Source organism: Rhinolophus sinicus, chromosome 13, assembly GCF_057876585.1.
Source record: "Rhinolophus sinicus isolate RSI-liver-muscle chromosome 13, RSI-T2T, whole genome shotgun sequence".
NCBI classification, from domain to species: domain Eukaryota; kingdom Metazoa; phylum Chordata; class Mammalia; order Chiroptera; family Rhinolophidae; genus Rhinolophus; species Rhinolophus sinicus.
In genome coordinates this window covers 59,699,349-59,723,628 of record NC_142513.1, presented here as the reverse complement: position 1 = coordinate 59,723,628, position 24,280 = coordinate 59,699,349, and the positions used below count along the sequence as shown (strand labels likewise).

The window sequence follows — 24,280 nt, the reverse complement described above, 5'->3', positions numbered from 1 at the left end:
CACAAACAGTAGTATGCTATGTCTACTATTTTGTACCTTGCATTTTTTTTTTGGGGGGGGGGGTATGAAAGGGAATTTATCAGCTCATATAACTGAAAAGTCCATAGCATGGCTGACAACACTGCAGTATCCTGGGCATCAGACAATCAGGAGACAAAAGGGTGGGTCAGGGGAAAAAGAAACCTAATACAGGGGGAGAAAATAAAAGGTAACTAAATAAATTAAGTATATATAATATTTTAACAAATATATAATAAATACATTATATATGTATATATGACAGCTAACTAAATTAAAATGAAGGTCCTTAATTTGACCCAATTGGAAATTCCAAATTTATATACAAAGATTTATATACTAAAAGTATGTAACAAAAACATAAAAAGGGTGCTGACTGGCTTTTGTGTGTCTGCAACCTAGGTTCTAAATTAACTCTAGCATTTGCTAAACTGCACCAATTGACAAAACTTTATGGACTTAACCAATACCTGGGGCTCAAGGTATAGTTATACCTGGGGTTTCCACTAAATGTAAACATTGTGCCTCTATAATCTTAGGAAAGCAACTAAATTTAAAATAGAGAAAAAAATAGGAATGCCTCACTTTATAGCCCTGCCTAAATTTCCCATAATTATAATACCCATAGCCCTAAACATACCCATATTGGGCATACACACTCTAACACAGTGGGTAATAAATTAAAATTAAATCTTTGGCACTTACAAGTTGGCTTGATACAATGGGACCCAAGGAACCTCTTATCCTCAGTTAAATAGTTGATATGGCCCAATGTAAGTTAAAATAATGCCTTCAAGGATTAAAACTTATTATATAAAACCTATTCATAAAGGCATGATTAGCCCCACTGCTTCTCCACTTGACAGCTCAATTTTGTCTGTTTTTAAACCTGGAAAAAAACAAAGGATGCTGTAGTAGTTAGCCTGGTTTGTCATAACAAAATACCACAGACTGGGTGACTTAAACAGACATTTATTTTCACGGTTCTGGAGGCTGGAAAGCCCAAGATCAAGGTTCTGGCTGATTCCGTTTCTGGTCAGGCCTCTCTTCCTGGCCTGTAGACAGCAGCCTCCTTGCTGGGTCCGCACATGGCCTTCACTCTGGTGGCACAGAGAAAGAGACCCCTCTCTCTTCCTCCTAATGCCATCAGCTGCATCAAATTAGGGGCCAACCCATACAGCCTCATTTAACCTTCGTTATCTTCATAAAAGTGTCTCCAAATACAGTCACATTGGCAGTTGGGACTTCAACATATAAATTTTGGGAGGACACATTCAGTCCGTAACGGGAGCCCACGGTGGATTACTACATTAATGCCCTGGTGCCATTCATTAGAGCCCCACACCCAATATTATAAAAATGACTTTATCCAATCAATAACCAGTAAATATTTTGCTCTTATAAATGTGGCTAATGTGTCCTACTGAGTGACTATCTCAACAGCCTCTCAGCTGCAGTTTGCCTTCCCCTGTGAAGGGATACAAGGTCACTTTTCCAGGCATGGGGTACCGCTGTAGCTTTGCCCTCACACACAATCTTTGCCGACACGGGCTTCACCGTGTCCACCTTTCTCCAGGAGCACAGGCATGACATTACATTGATGACATTCTTCTCATGGAGGCTCACTTGACACACGCATTATGGGCATATAAGTGCATCTTTTAGTCCTTTTGGGTCTGGTGGCAATGTATGTCCCTGAGACATACCTCTTACTCATCTCTCAGGAGTGAGGACACCTGAAAGCCTTACCTAACCCTGCAGATCTGCCCATGTGTCCCCCCCACCCCCCCATGCTCCTGTAACATCCATCCGCTTTCTTATGGCTTATGTTGTCATTATCAGTACAAGTGTCTGCCTCCTTCACAGGTGTCTCACGCTGCTCCAGCAGGAAGTTCTCCAGGGCCTAGCAGGACGCCTGGCACTAGACGGCACAAAACTGAAAGATAGTGAAGGAAAAAGCAAAAGGAGGGTTTAGGCAGGGTGTGGGGCAGGCAATTTCAGCTAAGTGTCCCCCTTCACTGAGTTCTGAGAGGATCCTACCGAATGTTCTGGGTGGCATCCTTTGAGTGTAAGTGTTAGCAGTTTTATTCTTTTGGTAGATTATTCATAAAGTGTACTTTGTCTCTATCCTGCTTCCTATTTGGCCATTTTGCTATTAAAAATATGCTTAACTCACTCTGCTTTTTTAAAGAGTAACAACAATGTGTTGTTTTCTCCTAACATTTAAAAATTGGCACACTTCACATACAAAAACACTCAGACTTTCAGTTTTGCTTAAAAGAGAAATAAATGAAGGAAGGAATCAAAGAAAAAATAAAGGAAGATCTGGCCACAGGGCCACATTCCTGCGTGGCCACAATCAGCTGGAACCGCACGCAGCATGGCTTCTCACTCAGGTAAGGTACATGGCTCCTGGAGGCATCTGAGTTTGCGACCCTTTTCCCCGTCGATGACAACTGACTGTTGCTGGAGTGCAGGAGTACGGTGAGGGCAGAGGCCAGCACTAACTAAGCGGCTGGGCAGAGACGGCCGAAGCCTCAACGACAGACGCTCAGAGCCATCGAGCCGCTGGCGCAGAGGCTTGCCTTGCCTGTAGGGACCGGCAATTCTCAGGCTCCCCTCAAACCTCGGGGTTTTCCATCCCAACACAGCCCGGGTTTCCAGTGCGGCTTTTATATAAAAAGCCTCCACCTGACACTAGGAAATACAAGCGAGCCCTAGCTAGCACCGGAAGCCCGGGATGTTTAACCGCAGTCATCTGACCTCCCATTCTGGGCTCTCATTGGGCTTTGGGAACACGTGGCCCCCTCTGCGCGCATGGCGACCCCGCCCCGGCAGCCCCCGGGGGCGGGGACAGGTGCCACGGGGCCACGGTATTGGTCAGCGTCTTCAGGACGCAGCCAATCGGAATCTGCCGACTTCTGGCGCGAAATGAGCTGGCGCGCAGCAAGCGCGCTGAGGAGGCGGCGCGGGGAGTTTGGACTCTGGTTCCGCCGGCTGGGAGCCTGAGGGAGAGGTGAGTGCGGCGCGAGAACTTAAGCTCGGCCTGCCCCGGGCCCAGCTCGCCTCTCAGGCCCGGCCAGACAGGAAAGCCTCGCCGACTCCCCCGTCACTCGCCCCCGTTCGGCCCGCTGAGTTCTGTCGTCTGACGGGCAGCCTGGGAGAAAGCGAGACGGTTCCCTGAGGCAAACAGGCCCGGGGCGGAGGCGAGCTATGCCAGGCGGGGTCGCCCAGGGCGTTGGGGCCGAGCCGGCCTAGTGCCCCCTGTGTGTTCTCCTTCAGGTATCCAGTACCTGCCGTGGTGCCTGGCTCAGTAGTAACCGGCTAGGCCCAACCCAGGCCGCCGCCCCTGCCCCGCTGTCGCTCCTGAGGAGGGACCAAAACTGCACTGTTCTGTGGCCTTTCACAGTCACGAGGCGGGCTCCTGTGGGCTCCGTGCTTGGCACCCGTCTTCTTACGTTGTCGCTTCCCAATACCCCAGCAAAGGGAAGTGGCTAGGGACACAGACTGTGGCAGATGCCCGCGCTGGCATCCCTGTTCTTTACGTATCAGCTCTGTCACTCCGCGGTCATTTCAATTAAGTGCCTTGGTTTCTTTCTGTCAGGTGGGGGAAATGACCTGTTCTGCATCCCGGCCTTTTTGTCAGGATTAAACGACTTAGTATATGCAATAAATGCTTCCAAGTGTACTTGGTACGTAGTAACGGCTCTATTGTTACCCAAAGAAGTAGGTCCAATTGTCCTCGTTTTAGACCCGGAGAATCTGAAGCACAAAGAGCTTGTCGGTGCTGGAAGGGCTTTTGGTGATGAAGTGCTCGAGACAGGATTTGAACTAAGCTGCCTTCAAAGCGTCTTCCTAAACATCAGGCTTTCTTTCCCTCATACCCCTCACCTGCCTTTAGGTTACTCATAACTTTGGCCACCTGAAGTCCTGAGACGGAGCAAATGCCTGACAGCTCCTGGTGCCACCAATGTACATGGCACTCCTGTGCCGGTGTCAAGACTAAGGAGCAGTCGTGGGAGAGACTGAGTGAGATCAGAAACTGATAAGGGGGAGGCAGGGTATTCTGTGTCGGGAATAGTAAATAGAAGTTAATTGAACCTATCTTTTGTTAGTTGGGCAGCTGTCAGAGTAGCGAATAGTCAACTGGGAGGAGAAATTTCTGCAGAGGTAGCTGTGGCCTACATTTTACTGATGAGGAAACCCAGACTAAAAAATTGGGCAAAGACCATAGTGTTAGATGTGTCGTAAAAGAACAATATGCATGGAAATTACACGCATCTACTTTAGGATAGTCGATATGATCTATGAGAAGGGAGGGAAAGGAGATAAGGGGAATGAGTGGGATTTTAAATATATTTGAAATTTTTATTCTTGAAAAGAGAAACAAGACAGAACTTCTTAAATTTGGTTGGTGGGTACATAGGTATTCTATTTTTTGTATGTTTGAGATAGTTAACATTAAAAGCAACGTAAAGTAAAATAAATGTATATATTAAATATAGCGTTGACATTAATTATATTAAACATGTTTATTTTAGTGCATGCATATTCTTTGTTTTTTTTTTAAATATATTTCTCTTAAGGGAAGAAAGGATAGAGCAAAGAGGTCCAAAGTAATTGCAAAATACTTTTGGGAACCAATGCTGAAAGCCCGTGTAGGTCTCCATTGCCAGATACAAATCATTGCACAAGTCAATTGCACAAATAGTGCATAGATTACCCTTCTTTACAACCTCCACCCTGATTGGAAAGTTCTACTTGTTTCAAGCTTGTCTTGTGTTTTTCTAAACATAATAAGTTTAATTGCTTTATACTGTTATGCCTGATACTGTTTACTTCTGTTAGAACTAGTTCTCATTCTTGATTCCTTGTGTGCTTGGCTATTTTTGTCTGTGTGTTGTACACACTGTCTTGAAAAATTATTTGTGGGAATTATTTAAGGCCTAAGATAAAGGTGTATTCCTCCAGCGATGTTTTGCATGTGCGTCTGCAGGTGTCTTGGAGTTGGGATTACTTTAATCTAAATTTGTGAATTGAGTTTTTTTTATTATGCAGTTATAAAAATTGGGTTGAAAAGATTCTTGAGCTTGTGGTTTAAGGGTCTGTCCCACGCCATCCCTCAGCAATTGGTAACTTTACTTATAGACAGACACTGGGGAACAAAGTAGGTTTAAATTTTGATTTACCTTTTCCCAAATGATACAGCCCTTTGGGGTGCTGATTTCATAGGGCAGTAATACTTCCCACCTTGAGTGGACCCTAACTTGATTCAGAACATCTTTTCCTCCAAGGCTTTAAAAACTGATGTTCAAATTCTCAGGATTAGACACCTACCTTCAGGAGAAAAGCAACCTCAGTGTTCTCCTTACCTTTCTGGGTTCCCACTTTGATTTCGATTTTGGCCTGATAATTTTTTAAGCCTGTCCGAGATTTGATGTACTTAATACTTTCTTAGTTTATCCAGCAATAATCTACAGCAACTGTCAACAAACCTTTTCTGTGAAGGGCCAGATAGTAAATATTTTAGGCTTTGCAGACCACACATTCTCTGTTATAACTAACTATGGTGCTAAAGCAGCCACAGGTAGTATGTAAACAAATGGGTATGGTTGTGTTTTAGTAAAACTTGATTTATGAAAACAGGCTGCTGGCCACATTTGGCCCATGATTCGGCCCATGAGTCACAGTTTGCCACTTCCTGATCTAGAGTATATGGCTTATTGATTATCCCAGGAACATTTGTTAAATATTGATTCTTTTCCCTACTTTGTTTTTTTCTGTCCTTACAGATTAAACATATTTTGGAGATTAAGTTTTTCATTTTTAAAGATGAGTACCGTACCATTTAAATTATTGTTATATTTAATATGATTATAATATTCGTAATGCTAGTTGCCACTGCAGTGTTATTTAGTATTCTTGTGCTTTTAGTCAAATGAATTTAAGGAGCATTTTTGTTGAGTTTTGTAAAATATTCTTGTGGTATTCCAATTGGAATTTTGTTAAACTCATAAATTAATTTACGAAGAACTGTTGTCTTTATAATATTTAAACCTTTCATTTAAGAGCATGAACTATTTCTCTATTCAAATCTTTTTTATTTCTCCCAGTAATATTTGGTCATTTTCTTTATATTGGGAAGATGTATGTCTTTGTTAGGTTAATTGGTAGTTGTTTAATATTTTTCATTGCTATTGTTAATTGAATACCTTTTTAAAATTGTATTTTCTAGTTAGTTATTACTACCACATGAGAATGCGTTTGACTTTTGTGAATTTATACTTTTATTTAAACACTTCACTGAAGTTTTAATTATCTATTGTTGACTGATTTTCTTTGGATCCTGTTGGTATATAATCAGATTGTCTACATGTAATGATATTCACATTTCTTCTTTTCTAGTATTTTCCTTTTTGAATATTTTTGCACTGGCAAGAACGTTCAGTATGAGAGTGAAAATAAAAGAGCAGCCTTGTTTTTGCCCATATTTTTAATGGATTCACCCCTATTATAAAATATTATATTGGGTCTTGATTTTAAATATTTGTAATTCTATGTTTTGATGTACCTATTAGAAATGGTTTGAATTTTATCCAATGCCTTTTCAAAAATGCACTGATTATACATACTGTGTGATTCCATATATACAAATCAAGAAGTTCAAGAATAAACAAAACTAATCTGTGGTGATAAAGTCAGATAGTGGTTACATCTGGTGGTTACATCTGGGGTGTATTACATCTGGGGTGTATTAACTGGGAAAGGGTACAAGAAAGCATACTGAGGTGCTAGAAATGTTCCATACCTTGATTTGAATATTGTTTACACAGTATATCGGTAGGTAAAACCGAGCCATGCACTTAAGATCATTGTACTTTACAGCTTGTAAGTTTTACCCCAATAGAAATGTATTTTTAAAATTTATTGATCTGATCATACTGATTTTTGTTATTTAAACTGTTAAGATAATATATCGTTTTAGTGGTTTCACTTAAAGTTAAATCAGCTTTACGTTTCTGGGGTAAGCCATAGTTGATCACAGTTGTAATCCTTGGGAGACATCCTTTCTATATTCTTTAACATTGTTTTTTATTCTTTCACTTAATAAATATTAAGTGCTAGGTGCTTAGAGATGCTATGGGTTATAAAACCAATAATGGCTCATTTCGCATTGTGCTTACTTACAATCTAGTAAAAGAAATACCAATCAAATAATTACGAAAGTGAATGTTGAATTGCAACTATGGTAAGAACTGCAATTGACAGATATTTGTTATTATAAGACTGTATTATAGGGAAATTTTTCTTTATCAAATACGTCCATTACCTACTATGTGCCAGATACTATTCTGAGCAATTCACAAATGTTGTTTCATTCAAATTCACATACTAAGCATATGAGGTGGGCAGGCATTGTATAGATGAGGAATCTGAGGTACAAAGAGGTTAACTGTTATGTCCAAGGGCACTTAGCTACTGAGCGGCAGAGCCAAGATACAAACCCATGTACTTTGGCTCCGAGCCCCAAGCTCTTAACCACTCTTTTGTGACTACCTAAAGATGGAGCTTTCTTAAGAAAGTAATGGTTAGGTTGACATATGAAGGATGAGTAGAAACAAACTGTGTCAAGAGGATCTGAAAGAAGGCTTGTGTTTGAAGAAGGCGCGTGTAGTCAACTGTGTGATATACTAAAGAGGCCAAGAAAGAGAAGGATTGAAAAAGGCTACTGGATTCAGTAACATGGAGATCATTAGTGACCCTCTTAAAGGTTTTAGCATTGCGATCAGGGTAGAAGCCAGATTTGCGTGCCAGTGTGGCAGAGTGGAGAGTGAAGATAAGAAATTTGGCTCTGCAGGGTGGAAGAGACAACAGTACCTATAAGTAGATATGGAGTCATGTAAATGTCATGCTTTGAGTTTTATTTCCCCCAAAGGGAGAGACTCTCACATGTTTGAAAACTAAAGGGAAGCTAGTTGAGAAGGAGGGACTGTTGATTATACAAGAAAGAGAAATATTAGTAATAGAGTAAGGCTTTTGAGAAGATGGAGGATATGTAGGGATCTAAAGTTTCACGTGGAGAACTGGACCTTGTCAAAGCGGTTAGGGCTCGGTCCACATAAATAGGGAGCATGTATGTTTGGCAGCAAAAAATGGGGGAGTTCTTATGGTGGTTTCTGCTTTCTCTGTAAAGAAAGAAGGAAGTCATACACTGAAAGAGGAGTAAAAATTTTGAGCAGGTGATTGTATAAGATGAGAATAAATGGACCACAGAAATGCAGTTTTTGAGGACAGTGTTGTGGGCCCATTTGAGGTTGATGAACATGAACTTCAGTTACTTTTTTTGTTCTTACGATGTTTTATTATGTTTTAGGATCAGAACCATACTTGTTCCATAGAATGAATTTGGGTGCTTTTTAAAAAAACTTCATTTTGGTTTCCTGTTTGTTTCTTGTATCAGTATTGATAATTTATATTTTTGTCAAAAAATCTTTAAGTTTTTAAATCAACTATCATATGTAATGTACTATCTTTTCCAAAAATGACCTCTTGATATTATCAGTTCCCTTAATTTTTCTTTATTGGCTTTCCTGCCATTAAATTTTTTTTTTTTTTGAATTGTTATTCTGTGCTTTTTCTAAGATCTTAACATATATGTAATTAGTTCATTGCTTTCTTCTCCTTTGATCATAATCAAATAAAGCAGACTCTTACCAAAGGTTATAGATTCCTGGTGGGACTCAGAACCCCTTGAAACAATTGTGTTCGTTTTTCTGGGCAGAGGGTCCATCTCTTTCATCAGATTGTTATCAGAACCTAACCCAAAATGCTAAGAACCACCGCCACCAACAGTTCAATGTGTAGTGTTTAATTATCACTCTTTACAAATAATATCATTTTATAATGTTGGGATTTTTTTCGCTGCTCCATTTGTTTTATTGACCATATTTTAAGCTTTCTAAATTTTGTTTCTATTTTTCTTACAAATTTGTTTTTTATTTAACTTGTGTCTCTAGTTTGAAATGGTATAAAATCTCTACTTTTTTGTATCTTACCAGAAAAATTATAGTTTTCTTCAAGACAGTTTTTTGATTTCTCATCAACATTTTTAAAAGAAATTGTATTTGCTAATCTTCTTATTTTAGCCCTGCCAAATACCTATTAATTCCAGAATCATAGCAGGCTAATTTTAGAAAGAAACATAGAAATTCTCTAACCCAACCTTCTTATTTTAGAAATGAGGACACTAGAGAGAGTCAATGAATTCCTCAAAGCCACACAGTGAATTTGTGGCAGAATTGATCGAAGAACCTGGGTTCTTAGTAAATTTCTCATTTGTATAGGTCTTTTCTTTTTATAGTAAAGTGGTACTGATCTTACAGTTTTGCTTCTTTGTGTTATTTCTCCTTGCATTTTTAATAGTTTTAGCTTTATGCATTTTCTTGCTCTGTTGTTTGGGTCACATAAATTAAATGTAGTTTGTGCTTTTTATCATTTTACAGTGATTTTTTATTTATTCCCATTAGTTTGAATTCTACTTTGATATAATGTGTAGGTCCTTTTTATATCTCTTATCCATTGTTTTGTTTAATTTTACCTATTATAATTGAAAGATAATAGAAGTCTAAAAGATGGAGCATTACTTTAAATACATTTCTTAAAAAGAGAGATAATTAAAACCTCTGTGATAAAAACAGTAATATGAAAGATCCTCGGAAAAATGGACCTGGAGACCACTTGATACCCAATAATTAATAAATTTCCATTTATTATTGGAAATAATGGGATTACAGATTTTGATAACTATTTTTCTTAAGTAAGCCACACACAGAAGATAAATGATACATGACGATAAAGGAATAGGATATATAACATTTATGAAATCCCTGTTAAAAGTCTCCCTTTGTCTAGACATTGTGTTTGCTAGGTGTTTAATTTGACTAGAGAAGAAAGGGATTTGCTTGCCCCTCCCTAGTGCACAGTGAGGTTCCTAAAATTATGATTGGCTCTTACTCAGGCTCACCTCTTGCCCCAGGGAAGGTAGCTCCTCCCCTTTGAACAGTAACCTAGTAGGGCTCACAGAGCTTAGCTGTGTTTTTTCAGTACTCACCCCCTAAAACCTCTAAAATGGGAGGTGCCTTTGGACATGAAGGGATTGTGGTCTTAAAATATTCTCCAATTAAAAAAAAAAAATCAGGCTCCTGAAGGGAAATGGCTGATTCTAAGTCTGGAGCAAAAAGTACACAAGATAAGCCTGGGATATCTTTTCATTCCAAATAATAAGGAAATTCAAAAACTACTAAGATTATGTCAAAAGTACTGAAGAACCAACCTGAAAAGGCTTCCACTGGCCAAACAAGAAATAATTTGAGAATCAGTAAGGATGATAGCTGTATTGGAGTGAAACATACCTAATATGTTTTATCCGTGAGTTTATAATGATACTAAAAAAAACTGACCACCACTGGAGGTTGTTAGAGAATGAAGGGAGAGAATTCCACATTACTCCTGTCTTTCCTTTGTGAACTGTTCTACTGGGAAACAAAAACGTAGATCAGAGGCGGTTTCTCTTGACAAAAATATTTCAACTAATCAGTGAAGAAGGAAAGACAGAATTAAAATATCACCATTTGGCAAATTCCAAAATGATGAAGTGAGGACCTTAAGATGTGTGTAGATGAAACAATATTGGATGAGTTATAATTGTTGACTCCGGGTGGCAGGTATGTAGGAGCTCATTATACCCTTCTGTCTACTTTTTAATGTTAGTTTTGGTAAGAACTTTATTAAGACATAATCCACATGTTAATGTGAATTATTCAGTGTTTATTAATTAGCTATTTTACCTAAAGCATTTTAAAGAGGAAGAAGAGACAGAAATCATTCCTTCTTCTGGAGAAGGTGGAACAAAATAAAATCTATATTGTAATCATCATCAAGCTCAACATATGGAGCTTTCACAATTGAATATAATTCGGTTTCTTCCAAGTTTTTCTTCTTTTCACTATTATCTAAAGAGCTGATAAGCATAGGTGATTTTAATAATTAGTAGTGAGTGGAATAGATTTATGTAAAACTTCATATTTCTACAAATACCTAATGTTGTTAACCCTTCCTCCTAATATATGTTATAAAAGTAGATCTCTGTTAAAGATAGAATGGGAAAGGGGTTATAACTAGCAGCTAAAATGAGACTGTTCTACTCTCCATAGATTTTTGGCTATTTCGTCTTCCTTTACCCCAGTAACTTGAAGGTGGCTTGAGCTGTACGTTATCCAGGCAGTTGTTCAGCAGTATCACAGTTTGTTCCATAGGGGTACATATGCTTGGTAAAAGTATTCTTTCAGGTTGAAACCAGATCATTATGAAGCCCGGTATCTTGCTGGTGAACCATTGCTCTCAGTGATGATGCTCTTCCTTCTTTTCCCGATTGTCCCCTTGGGCAGAGAATTCAGTTATTCATTTGATTTTGGGTTTTCAGTATGCTTTGATCATTTTCTCCCACTTCACTCCCTGTCCAGTTTCTATTTATTCTTCAGGCCCAGGCCAGGTCCCGTTTGTTTGCAAGCCCTTTCCTAATAATCCCTTCCCTAGTGTCTTTTGTGCTTATTTTAGCATTGGGGGAAAACCAGGTCATTTTGCTATTCAAGTGAGACTTCAGTTAAAGATTATATATTTCAAATATCACCAGTTATAAATGTCAAAACAATTTATTGACCAAAAAAAAAGCCTCATTACTTTGGGCACAGTTGGAACCGTGTCCCCCCTGTCTCCCCACCAAAAGAAAATATTGTGATTAATGCAAAGTACATAACTCCACTAATAGTTTTTTCCCTCACTTTGTAGGATCATGGCTGCTGTTCCTCAAAATAATCTACAGGAGCAACTGGAGCGTCATTCAGCCAGAAAAGTTAATAATAAATTAAGTCTTTCAAAACCAAAATCTTCGTAAGTATTTTGGTTGGTTTGTTGTCACACAGCACGAACACAGTATCCTACAAATGAGATAGATATCTGTCCTTCCAACCCTTTCATTGTACAGATGAGGAAATAAAGCTGAGCGGTCAATGATTTTCCTAGATTGCAAGTTAACAGGAGAGCATACGTTAGCGGTGCCAGGTAATAACTTGTTCAGTGCTTCTGTACAGTTCCTGGCACATCATACTATGGAAATGTTTGTTGAATGAATGAATAATGAATCTTCTTGCAAATTTGGGCAAATAGGTGTTTTTAGTATTTTAATGTAATTTTATGCCTTTTCCAAAAATAGCTTATAAGGAAAACTATAGCTCTCTGGTTCTGCTCTTCCCTCCAAGCTTTATTCCAAAAGCCTAATATCTAATGATAAGTGTATTCTTTATTGTGTCCTTACCAGGTTCTAGACAATATTCTGGGTACTTGATTTTTTTTTTTTTAACTTTATTAAGTGTGTTTTTCCTGGACCATCAGCTCCAAGTCAACTAGTTGTTTCAATCTAGTTGTGGAGGGCGCAGCTCACAGTGGCTCATGTGGGGATTGAACCAGCAACCTTGTTGTTAAGAGCACCGCGCTCTAATCAGCTGAGCTAACCGGCTACCCCTGGGTGCTTGATTTTTAAAGTCACCATAGACCATCATGTCACTCAGACCAGATATGTACAAAATTCTTTTACTTGTCCTTCAGATCTCAGCGTAGCTAGCAGCTTTTAACTCTTTTCCCCACAAAACTTTTGTCAGAGTAGCAACAAGTAGCCGCATTTGAGTCTCTTTACTTTTTTACTTATGATGTCCCCTCCCTTTGGAGGTGCTGTTAATTAAATTTAAGGACTACCAGCCTGAGAAATAAAGTAGCCTGGATACTCTCAAAACTGAATAATCAGCCCCTGAATAGGAAGGGTCAGAGCACACCAAGTATAATTTAAGTTACGTTATAAATTTTAAAGTCAGAGAGGGAGATAGAGTCTTTGCTCGTTTATGATACAATGAAGATAAGTTATATAAATTAGTAAAAAGTTTTGTAGAGTTGGTGGGTTTGTTAAAATTTATCTAATTCAGGTTTTTGATTATTTTTCAGAGGTTTCACTTTTAAAAAGAAAACATCTTCAGCCAGCGATGTATCAGTGACTAGTGTGTCAGTTGCAAAAACACCTGTGTTAAGTGAGAAAGATGTTAACGTTACTGAGGCTTTTTCCTTCAGTGAAACTTTATCCCAAAGCACAAATCAGAAGACAGGCATCAATGACGTTAAAAATGCGCCAGCAGGACAGCAAACCAAGAGAGTTCGTTCAAAACCATTATTGCCAGATTTGGTGCAGGTTCCGCAAGAGGTTTTACGTACTACCCAGAACACACCGGTTATAAAGGAGTGCCGTGATTCTACTTTCAAGAAATTAGAGTTTAGTTCTTCATCAGATTCTTTTATTACCATCAACGACAGGGATGACATGGATGACTTTGATACTTCTGGAAATTCAAAAGCATTTGTTACACCACTCAAAAATCACTTTGTAAGAGTAAGCACTGCTCAGAAACCAGACAAGTCTAAGAGAAACTTTTTTAAAGCACAGCTTCATAAAGCAAACACAGTAAAGGCTGATTTGACTCCTTCCTCCTCTGAAGGCAAGCAAGCATATTTGACTAAGGAACCGAAGGACGACTTTGAGTGGTTAAGTAGCGATGTGATTTGCATCGATGATGGCCCCAATTCCAAAGAGCTTATAAATGAAGATACACAGGATAGTCACTCTGTAAAAACTCATTTGGGAGAGGAAAGAGGTAAAAAATTGTTATTTTACTTTCATTTCAATATGTCGATTGTATTCGTTCGTTCAAAGCTAGGGATTGGGAACACTGGCAAATATGATAAAGCTTTTTGTCCTTATGATTCATAGAGGTGCTTGTTGAGCAGTCTGTTGGCCACATTCTCGAGGCAGAACATACTGATGAAAATTTTATTCTGCTAACATCATTTTTGTATTAACATCAAGGGCAGCTCTGTAATTTTACATATGAAGAAAATAAGGTCCATCGAGATTAAAATGGCTTATTAATGGTCTTCTGGCTGGTTAGTGATAGAATTAGGAAGTGAAACTAAACTAAGCCTCTCATAATTCCTTTATGGCTTGCTGTCATGTATTGTTGTATAACGTGATGTAAGCATGCTGTTAAAGTATTAGAAATCGCATTCAAATTATTTTCTATTTCGGTCTCATAGTTATTTATAGCTTGAGATTAGCCATACATAGAGTACCTACTTTATGAAATAGTTGTAAATATGAGACTAAAATTTTAAAACATCTGAATCCCATGGTTACTTTAGGGTGAGAGAGGACTGAAAAGTGATTGCTAATAACCAATAGTATAGTCTAATCAAATGTGTTACTATTTATGAAGAGAAAATTTGGTAAAAGTTAAACTAGAGAGCAAAAATTTGGCATTGTGTTTCTCCTCGTAGTCAGGAGAGAGACACTGAATGTACTAGAGTCAATCACTAGGAAGCCTTTGTGGTCAAGTAGAAATAGTTTATCTGTACAGACAACAGTTATACAATGAACAAACTTATTTGTTGCATATTAAATATGAGTAAAAAATAGAACAACAAAAGTGCTGATACTGAGCATGGGCTTCATACTATATAACTGGAGACAACCATGAAAATCCTGAAGCAAATCTTCAGCCTCAATCTGGTATTCATTGGACTTACTCCAGTTGACTCAATAGTCATTGATGAAAAAAACAAGTCAACATTAATGCGTGAAAGGAGAATGGTCAGAGTGGTGTTATTGTTCATGACTTGCCTGAAGGACTCACTTTTCAGTGCTCATACCCTGTTCTTTCTGTCTCGTTAATTATTAAAATAACCTATGTTTATCAATTCTTTAGATAATAGTGAAAAGGAGAAAAGCTGGGAAGAAGCAGAATTACATTCAGTTGAGGAATTTCCATGTGTTGAGCTTGATGAAGATGATTACGATGTAGATTTTGTTCCACCTTCTCCAGAAGAAGGAACGACTTCTGCCTCTTCTTCCTCTTTAAAATGCTTTAGGTAAGATAGCTAATTAATTAGTAAGCGTCATTGTTTGTTTTGGGATATCTGAAATAATTTAAGTTAGTTATGTAATGTCGTTTCTATTTAAATTTCGTACTTCTGAAATTTATTTTGTATCCAAATGAAAGCTTCAAAAAAATCCGCATTGATATGTTTTTAGTTCCAGCTTTAGAATACTACCAAGATCCCTACGTTTTATGTCGTTGATTTTGACGTGGGGAATATATTCCTAAAAATATTATATTTTCAAACTCCTGGGCCTGAAATGACACAAAGCTAACTCCTTATTTGGGAAGTGACTTAGTAAGTGATGGGTCCGCCCTGCCTTTTTTTAATCCTGCAGGATAGAATTGGCCACTGTATTTGTCATTCACTGAATTTTAGTGAATTGGTGATGTGATGGTGGTTAATTGGGAGTGTTACGGGCAGAATACATAGTCCTCACAGCTCAAGAGCCTAAAATGCTAATAGTCACTGTTACCTCCATTCTCACCCCCCGTGTCAGTCACAGGCCAGTTGAGTGGTAGAGTATATGCTACGCTATTAGCTAATATTTTGATGAGAAGTAGATCTCTAAGGTGTGATATCACCTTAATTAGGGGAGGAAGGCAGGAGGAGGGTGTTTGTGTGCATAGTCCGGTTGCTCTGGGTTTGTGTTTTTACAGGTGTGTTGGGATGTTTGAAGAGGAAGGAAAGGTTGAAGCATGATTGCTATTTGATGTCAAAACTAAAACACTGTACCATCTCCTCTCTCTCCCTCTCCTTTCCAATAGAAATTCAGCCAGAATTGTACAAAGTGAAAAACTGAACAAGAGTTCATATAGAGTCTAGATTCTAAATCATCATCCTCATTTAGCAGGTGAAGCAGCTGAGGCCCAGGAAGCAGCAGGGGATGGGCCAGGATGATAAAATTAATGGCAAATGGCCAGAGATCCAGTGTAGTGCTATTTCCTGGCTTTTTTCATTGTTTATTTAAAAAGTGTGTATTGCACAAATAACACTGTAACCACTTTAACAGCAGTACTTATAGTACTGCTTTAACAGTAGGTACTTGTAGTCTCAAAATTCCAACAAACCAAATGTTTTCTTTATCAATGTTCGGTGTTGATCCTTCTCTACATGTGTATGATTTTTGCATTGCTGTAATCAACATGCAACAGTAATTTTGTATTCAGCTTCTTTTCTCTTAATATTATTTTTAAATCATTTTCCATATTGCTGTGTAGTCTTTATTTTTATTCCTCTTAATGGTTGCATAATGTGAGTTGTCATACTATGACTTTACCTAGATCTTCAGCACTTGAAATGTTTATTTCCAAGGTAGATTCTCTCTATGTATTGTCCATTGCAATCTTGTATATTTATATATATATATTTGTATGTATTATAAAACAAATAGAATTTTCACAAATTAAATTTTATCTTTTGTTTTAAAATGCTTGTTGTGACTTCTGAATTAATTTCAGAAGTGTAATGGTCAGTGTAATATGTAATAGAAAATAGAAACGTTTTTGTATCTCTCTGTATTTTTAAACCTCTTTAGCTGGCGCTTAAAAGCCTTATCTTCAGGCTCAAAATTACCTTTCAGCTTTATCTCCAGTTATGCCCTTACAATAATACTAAGCTCCAAGGAGCCTAATGAAACAAACTGGAAAACAGTGCTGAAAATGTAAGGCTCTTTCTTTATGTATTATCATTTTATAAAACATAGTTATTCGTCGCTGATTTAGTAGAAGATTGCATTCCAAAATCTTGCTTTAGAAAAGTACAGTTGATTCCTGGATATCAAGTGAATAGATTTGTGTTTTTTATCCCTTCTTCATAGTCTGTTACTTCTCATACCCATCTTTCAAGATTTCCTCCAATCATACTCCCTTGGCAAAGTCTTCTCAAGCTCCAGAAAATGATGTCTCTCTTTGAATTTCCATACTACCTTCTCTGTAACAATTAGTACTAATTTATTTTGTTACTATTAAAGTATTTTTATATGCAGTCAGACCGACAATGTCTACATGTATTATAGCAGGGGTGCCACAAAAATGTATACAAGTGGACACTTTGGTCAGCGTTGCTCAAGCAGTAGTTCGCCATCATCAGAAGTGTCTGGATGCTGATGGGAACCACTTTGAGCACCTCTTGTAATTACAGAAGTCAAATATGACTTGTATTCACCTTTTGTTATTGGTATATATTGAGTATTACAATTTTAATACAGTTTTCCTTTCTTAAAATATGTATACATTTTTTTGGCACCCTCTGCATTTTTGTATGAATATACTCGTTGGTATGAGAGAGGTCTGGATAAATGCTTTAGAATCTCAGAAGACAGAGATGTTGAGAACCTGCTGGAGAAATCAGAAAAGTAACACTTGGGCTGGGCCTAGAAGAACAAGTGTGGTTTGGGCAAGAAGAGATTGAAATGGTGGGTTTTTCAACCTGAGAGAAGAGCAGAGGCAGAATTTCTAAAGTAAACAACACAGGGCTCATGTGAAGAATGTAAGGGATGCAATGTGATCGGAGCCTGAGATTACTGAAAGGGCAGAATTGGAGAGAAAGTTGAAAAGGTCGCTTAGGTCACAAGATGAAGGACTTTGAGGGCCAACTAAAGAGGTTTTAGAATAGAGCAGATATGAAAACATGTTTTTCTTTTCAGTTATATATCATCTAACCAGTTGTGGAGAAATATTATAGGAAAAATTATGCATTTGATCTAGTCTATACTTTGATTGGTTATATATTTTTTCAATTTGTAGTGTGTTGAAGGACTTTGACACCTGTGACAGGAAGGATGATCTCAGCACATCAGAGGACTTGTCAAAACCTGAGAAAATGCTTACTCAGCAGTGTAACCGAGAAACCAGCACAGACTGCAACGGTACAAAACATATTTTACTCATGCCACATATTTTAACTGCGTACTTTTAAAAAGAAAGTAAGATTGTATTTTTACCTGTGACTATAGTATACGATATCAAATTTATAGTTTATTTTTGCTCTAATAATCAAGTCATCCTTATTCATTGGTTAGCCAGCATTTGCTTGAACAACTTGTAAACTCATTCTCATAAGGCACTTCATTCAATACTTTAAAAACACTACTTGTTAAAATATTATTTATTATATTGAACCAAAATTTGTCTTCCTATAACTTAATCCTTGTGAGGTAAGTCTAAAGCTCCCAAATGTTGTGGTATTTTGTTTTTCTAAGACTACATAGTATTAGATCTTTTAACTCTTCTTTATATAATAGGTACTCGTTTCTAGACCTTTCATCTTCTTCTCCTTGTATAGGCTGTGGGTTTGGGCCTTAAAGTTTAATACTTGTTTGTTGGATTTTTTCTTAATTCATTTTACATTTTTCTATTAAATATCCAGTATAAATAATCCAATAGTGCTATAAGACTTTGAAAAACAGTGGTCTCCTTTCCTACTCCTGATTTAATTCTTCCCACAGGCTCTTCAAGTCTAGAAATTTGTGTCCTTCTATTTTGGAAAATTTTCTGGTATTTTTATTTTCTTCTTTTTGTTTTCTTTTTTCTCTTTCACTCTTCCTGGAACTTCTATTATTTGGATATTAGGCTTCCATTTAATTATCTTTCTGTTCTCCATCTCTTCCTTCTCTGCTTTCTGGGAGATTTCCTGCATTTTCTCTTTAACTCTTCTGTGGAATTTTTCATTTATATCAAATCAGTTTTCAAGATCTCTTTTTCTTCTCTGAATATTTCTGTAACATTCTATCCTTGATGATGAATGTGTGCTTATGTAGTGTGTGTGTGTGTGTGTGTGTGTGTGTGTGCCCACGCATGGACATGCACACATGTGTAGTGGCCTCTGTGTTTCTGTTTGCTCCAGTTTTTTTGTTGTTTATTAAGTGCCTTGCAATATTAACTCATTTAATCTTCACAATGGCCCTTTAAAGTAGTTTCTGTCATCCGCATTTTACAAATAAAGAAACTGAGATACAGGGGATTAAAGTAATGGTACATGGTCATAGCATGAGACAGCAGCAGAGCTAGGATTCGAACCCAGCAGTATTGAGGCTCTTGAGTTTACACTGGTAGCCTATGCACTATTATGTTTCTGCATCATTACGTTTCACTACTAAAAGGATCGGCTAGGACACGGACAAGAATAGAGTCCTATAGAATGTCATTAGTAGCCTCCCTCTTGGCTGACATCAGTCCATTCGTCACCACTTCTTGTTCATCTACTTATAAATCTATTTTCAGACCATGTTTCTTTCCCTTGTCCCCGGGTAAGCAAAAGTCTTGGTCATATGACTTCAGAAGTTCAAGGCCTGCAGTGAATGGATGGGACATTGGTTCTAGAGTGATGCAGACCTGAGGTACAAATGTGTCTCCTCTTACTCCTGGCTGTGTGGCTATGGCAAATTAGTTAAGCTTCTCTGGACCTCGGTTTCTTCTATAAAACAGGGCGAATAATATCACTTTGCTGAGTAGTTGTCAAGATTCCAGGTAAAGTACACTGTAGGCCTTCAATAAATAGTAGCTATTGTTACCTCCCAGTTTAGTAACCCTTTCAAAAAAGGAAGTACATTAAAGTGGCTGGTTTATTTTTATGAACTCGTGCTAACTCTGTAATTGTTTCCTCTCCTTCTCAGAGCTCACAAAGCAGCCATTTGATAACATGTTCTAGAATTTTGCCTTGAATTAACACCAAAATCACCAGCCTGGAGCTTTTGGCAATCAATTGACAATTTTTTTGAAAATTAGAACGTTTGCCTGTCTTCACTCTTCCATCAACTCTACTATTCACCAGATGTCTCAAGTATCATTGAAATCTTGTTTGTGGGTCTCCTTTGTTTTCTGAGGTGTAATCTGTCTGGAAAGGAGACTTGAGCTCCTTACCAATGGCTGTATCTCTCTCTCAGCCTGTCTTGGCTTTAATTCCCTTCAGACCATTGTTTATTCTCCTCTTTCTATGCCCATTCTTTTTGCAGAGAAAACAGAAGAAAATTAGGAATTCAGCAATTCTACTTTTACCATCTCATACCTCATGTCCCTGTTTACATCAGTCACTAGGAAAGGTCCACATTTCCCAGTTCATTCTCACACAGGTGCTAGTTCCCACATTGCTCCCTACACACCCTGATCTGTTCTCTCTTCTTCTCTTTCCTGCCGTTTAGACCTTTCACCTAACTGCTCGGTCAGCGATTTCCCGGTAGCCTCGTTCTCTTCTCTGGCATTTTCTTCCCCTTATTTGTCTGATTATCTCCCAAGAATACTGTTTCCTCTGCAGATCACCTATACTGCTTATTTCTTCCGCTTACCTTAGGCCCTAGGGGTAGAGTAGGCATCTTCCTTGCTTCCCTAACCCATTTTTTTTTACTTTCTTTTATCTAAAGCCTTGCCTCCTTTGACATTCTATTGCTTAGTTACATGATTTAAACAACAACAACAAAATGTGGGGTGGGCTAGCTGGATTTAGATACTCAAATATTGTTATCAGGAATTTCTCTCATACCGGCCTTCTGAACACTCTCCTTTCTTCCATCTTCTCTCTCCATCTCAATCCTTTTTTACTTTCCTATCACGGTTTTCTGCTTTCCCTTGTATGAAGTCTTATTTCCAAACTGTGTTTCCCTTTGTGGTGGCAGAGAAGGCCATCAGCAGCCCATCCACCTTGTTGAAAAGAGAAGCCCACTTTTCCAGCCCGCTGAAAAACTCCTAGGCCTGATTCTCATTGAGCTGCCTTACGTCAGATGCCCACTGAGGCAGTGGGGCAGGGCTGGTCTCCAAAAAGAAAGTCTGGGTGCTATGCTGTTACCACTGAAAGGAATTCTGGATGCCAGGCAGACCAGAACAACACTGGCGGGGGAGGAGGAGATCTTGCCGATGCAGCCCTTTACAATATACTTTGTGTGGGCGTGGGGTATGAGATTTACACCTGAAGTTAGCGAAAATCCTAGTAAATTGGTAAAACTTTTCTATCTTCCAGTGACCTTGGTTACCCTAAGAAAAATATTAAGAATTAACATGAAATTAAATGATAACATAGTTACAAGCTCTCGTGACATAAAATAGAGACAATCTGATTTCAAATTATTTCACGAGGAAATAATAAGGATAGTATATGATTGTTTAGAATGTTTTTGAACTTCAGATTTTGCATGCATGACTTCGAAAATCTTGTCTTTTGTTTTCAAGGAAAAATATTAACAACACGATTACTTTACAGCTGGACAGATAAGTTTACAGCAGCAGCTTATTCGAGTGATGGAGCACATCTGTAACTTAGTTGATACTATTCCTGATGATGAACTGAAAGCTTTGGATTGTGGGAACGACCTGCTTCAGCAGCGGGACATAAGGTAGCTTCATTTTTCTCCTTCTGGAACGTATCTGACTGCATTTCCACCACTGTCAGTCGGAAACATACAGGGCAAAATTTCTAGACGTTCTGAGTAGGATAAATTGTCACCATGTTTTTAATTTATTTGCTTTTTCAAACTATTCCTTTAGCATTTGTGTTCAAATTTTTGACATTGGAAAAAAGAGGATATATTTTGCCACAATTTGGAATGAAAACTAAAGGTACACTTGTGAGGCCTACCACGGTAGACTACTTACACTTAATATGGTGTTCTGTGTTCTCTCTTCAGAAAGAAGCTCCTAGCGGAAGCAGATTTTAACCTGCGTGGTGCTGGTGTTCTTGGCTCAGTGTGGAGGTTTCTGAAGGGTGATTCCTGCCCTACAGGGAATTCTGATACGGAGTTAGGTTTTCCACACAGTCTCTCAAATTCCATTTCTACTGGGAAATGTTTAGTGACTACTACCCCAGGAAAGACAGGATTCACAGCCACCAAGAAGAATCTCTTTGAAGGACCATCATTCAATTCCCAGAAGTCCTTTGTAAGTAGCAACTGGGCTGAAACACCAAGGATAAAAGAAAGAAATGAAAGTGCTTACTTCCCAGGAAATGTTCTCACAAGCACTGCTGTGAAAGATCCCAATAAACATACTGCGGCAGTAGGTGATATTGATAATTTTGACATAGATGACTTTGATGACGATGATGATGATGAGTGGGAAAGTATGATGCATAATTTAGAAGCCAGCAAATACTCCACAGCTGCCTGTCAACCTACTAAGGGAGGTCGGCCAGTTGAATCAGTATCAGCAAGAACTGCAGTCAAGACAAACCTTCCAATGGCATCTACTGTTCAAAAGAAAAACGTCTCAGAGGCAATTCAGAACTACACTGGTAAGTTTAACATAAATTGAATGCTTATATTTCATATGAAAACAAAACTGTCCAAAATCGGAATTGTCTAAGAAAAACTGTAGGAAGTCATCATTGCCTGAAAACTACATTGTTTCTATGCAAATTTCGCTGATAGTATGAATTACAAATCACAATTTCAAAGCAAGTTGCTCTTTTGTCTCTGTAGCAGCTGTAGTTTTATAAAATGTGTAATTATAACCTATTGTAGTAAAGCTCTAAAGTCATTACAAATGTGCTTTGCCTTTAAATTAACATTTTTTAGTCCCTAAAACAATAAAGCCCATGAAGGCCAAGTTTTTAATGATTTTGGGGATGGGCAAAAAAGCAAAGCTGAATTTATATGTTAAAAATGTAAGTGTGTGTTTTTAGAATTCTGGATTGATGAGAACTGATCAATTTATAAGGTAGAGAAATCTCAAATACTAAAATATAGGTCAATCTAAGTAAGATATAAGGTCAAATTTCTTAAACCAATCAAATTATTTCTTTTGGCCTAGAATCCTTTTAATTCATTCAACACATTTATTGAGTGCCTACTATGTGCCATGTTCTGTGCTAGGTTCTGATAATATTAATAGATAAATAATTAATGGTTCCTGCCCTCTTGGAGCTCACAGTTTAGTGAGGGAAATTTTTGGAGGAGTGAAGTTAGCTACTGTCAATGCTGTAGAGAAAAAACAAAATGAATTTTAAAACCTTACATCAACCTTGTATAAAAAAAGTGTTTTTTTTTAACTGAAACAAGTTTAGATGTGCAGACTTTTATAAAGTACAGCCCTCCCTGTTTTTGCTATTGATGACTTAGTAGCAGGGAGGTTATTCTTACAGTTATGCTGTTGACCTTTAAAATCACCATTAATGGATTTATTTTTGTATCATGTTAGAATGTGTCATACTTGATGTTCGCAATTATCTTTGAGACAGTTGAGCGCTGGGGTTGCAGTAACTGCCAAAGCTGGCGTGAGCTCCTCTGGTTCTCTGCTGAACCAGAGGCGACAGCAAAGATGGAGAGCAGGGGCGACATGAGAGACATGGTGAAAGGAGAATCAGGAAGTTAAGATGCCTCTGAGGTTTCTGACCTGGTGACTGGGAAACTGTGACACTATTAACAGAAGTAGGGGAGTCAGGAGACAGGCACATTTGGAGAAAAACTGAGGAGGGCTATTTTAAGACTTGCTGAGCTTACAGTGTTGGTAAGTCATTCAGGTAGAAATGTCTTGCAGACGATTGGCGATACATACAGGACTGGAACTTAGAAGGGGATCAGTCCGGTCTTAAGAAAGAGATCTAGGAGTTCTGTGCACATAGGTGATGCTCAAGACGATAGAGCTAGAGAAATTCCAAAGAAGAACATCTAAAGAGCCCAACCCCAAGTGCCTGAAAGACTCCCAAATTTCGGATGCAGGTGGAGGAAGTGGAGCCAAGAAAGGGAATTTAAAAGGAATAGGAAATTTACAGTTCCCTTGAAGGTCAAGAGAGGAGAGGAAGGAGGAAATACAGAGTAGTGACGGTGCTGTAGAAAATCAAGGAGAGACTTAAATCTGGCCCTTAGGAAGTCTCGTGTGGCCTTGGCATTTGTACAGGAGGAAATCGGTAAGTGGTTAAAGAAGGAATTTGCTGCAGGAAAATGTATGCCAGGGATTGTGCAGGGCAGAAGGGTGAGTGCTAAAGCTGACTTATGACATTGATGCACTGATTTTCCGTAACATTGATTATTTTCTTAGACCAGTCGGCGCCAAATTTAGCATCCAGAAATCTGAAACACGAGCGTTTCCGAAGTCTTAGTTTTCCTCATACAAAAGAGATGATGAAGATTTTTCATAAAAAATTTGGCCTGCATAATTTTAGAACTAATCAGCTAGAGGCCATCAATGCTGCACTGCTTGGAGAAGACTGTTTTATCTTAATGCCCACTGGTATGTATTTTTAGATATGAATTGGCAGGAATCCATTGGCAGATGTGAAATGAAAGCCCTTTAATGGAAATAAA

At 38.2% G+C, this 24,280-nt stretch overlaps 1 protein-coding gene across 1 annotated transcript in view; it reads left to right on the top strand.

Moving 5' to 3' along the window:
* Nucleotides 1-2,937: 2,937 nt before the first annotated feature.
* The window catches only part of BLM (BLM RecQ like helicase), a 60,506-nt gene continuing 39,163 nt past the window's right edge, over nucleotides 2,938-24,280 (top strand). Inside the window, exons 1-8 of the mRNA XM_019716110.2 lie at nucleotides 2,938-3,034; nucleotides 11,866-11,967; nucleotides 13,072-13,772; nucleotides 14,880-15,042; nucleotides 17,799-17,920; nucleotides 21,244-21,376; nucleotides 21,668-22,269; nucleotides 24,015-24,206. Coding sequence (XP_019571669.2) covers nucleotides 11,870-11,967; nucleotides 13,072-13,772; nucleotides 14,880-15,042; nucleotides 17,799-17,920; nucleotides 21,244-21,376; nucleotides 21,668-22,269; nucleotides 24,015-24,206 — 2,011 coding nt within the window. The 5' untranslated portion in view covers nucleotides 2,938-3,034; nucleotides 11,866-11,869. The remainder of the gene's footprint in view (nucleotides 3,035-11,865; nucleotides 11,968-13,071; nucleotides 13,773-14,879; nucleotides 15,043-17,798; nucleotides 17,921-21,243; nucleotides 21,377-21,667; nucleotides 22,270-24,014; nucleotides 24,207-24,280) is intronic.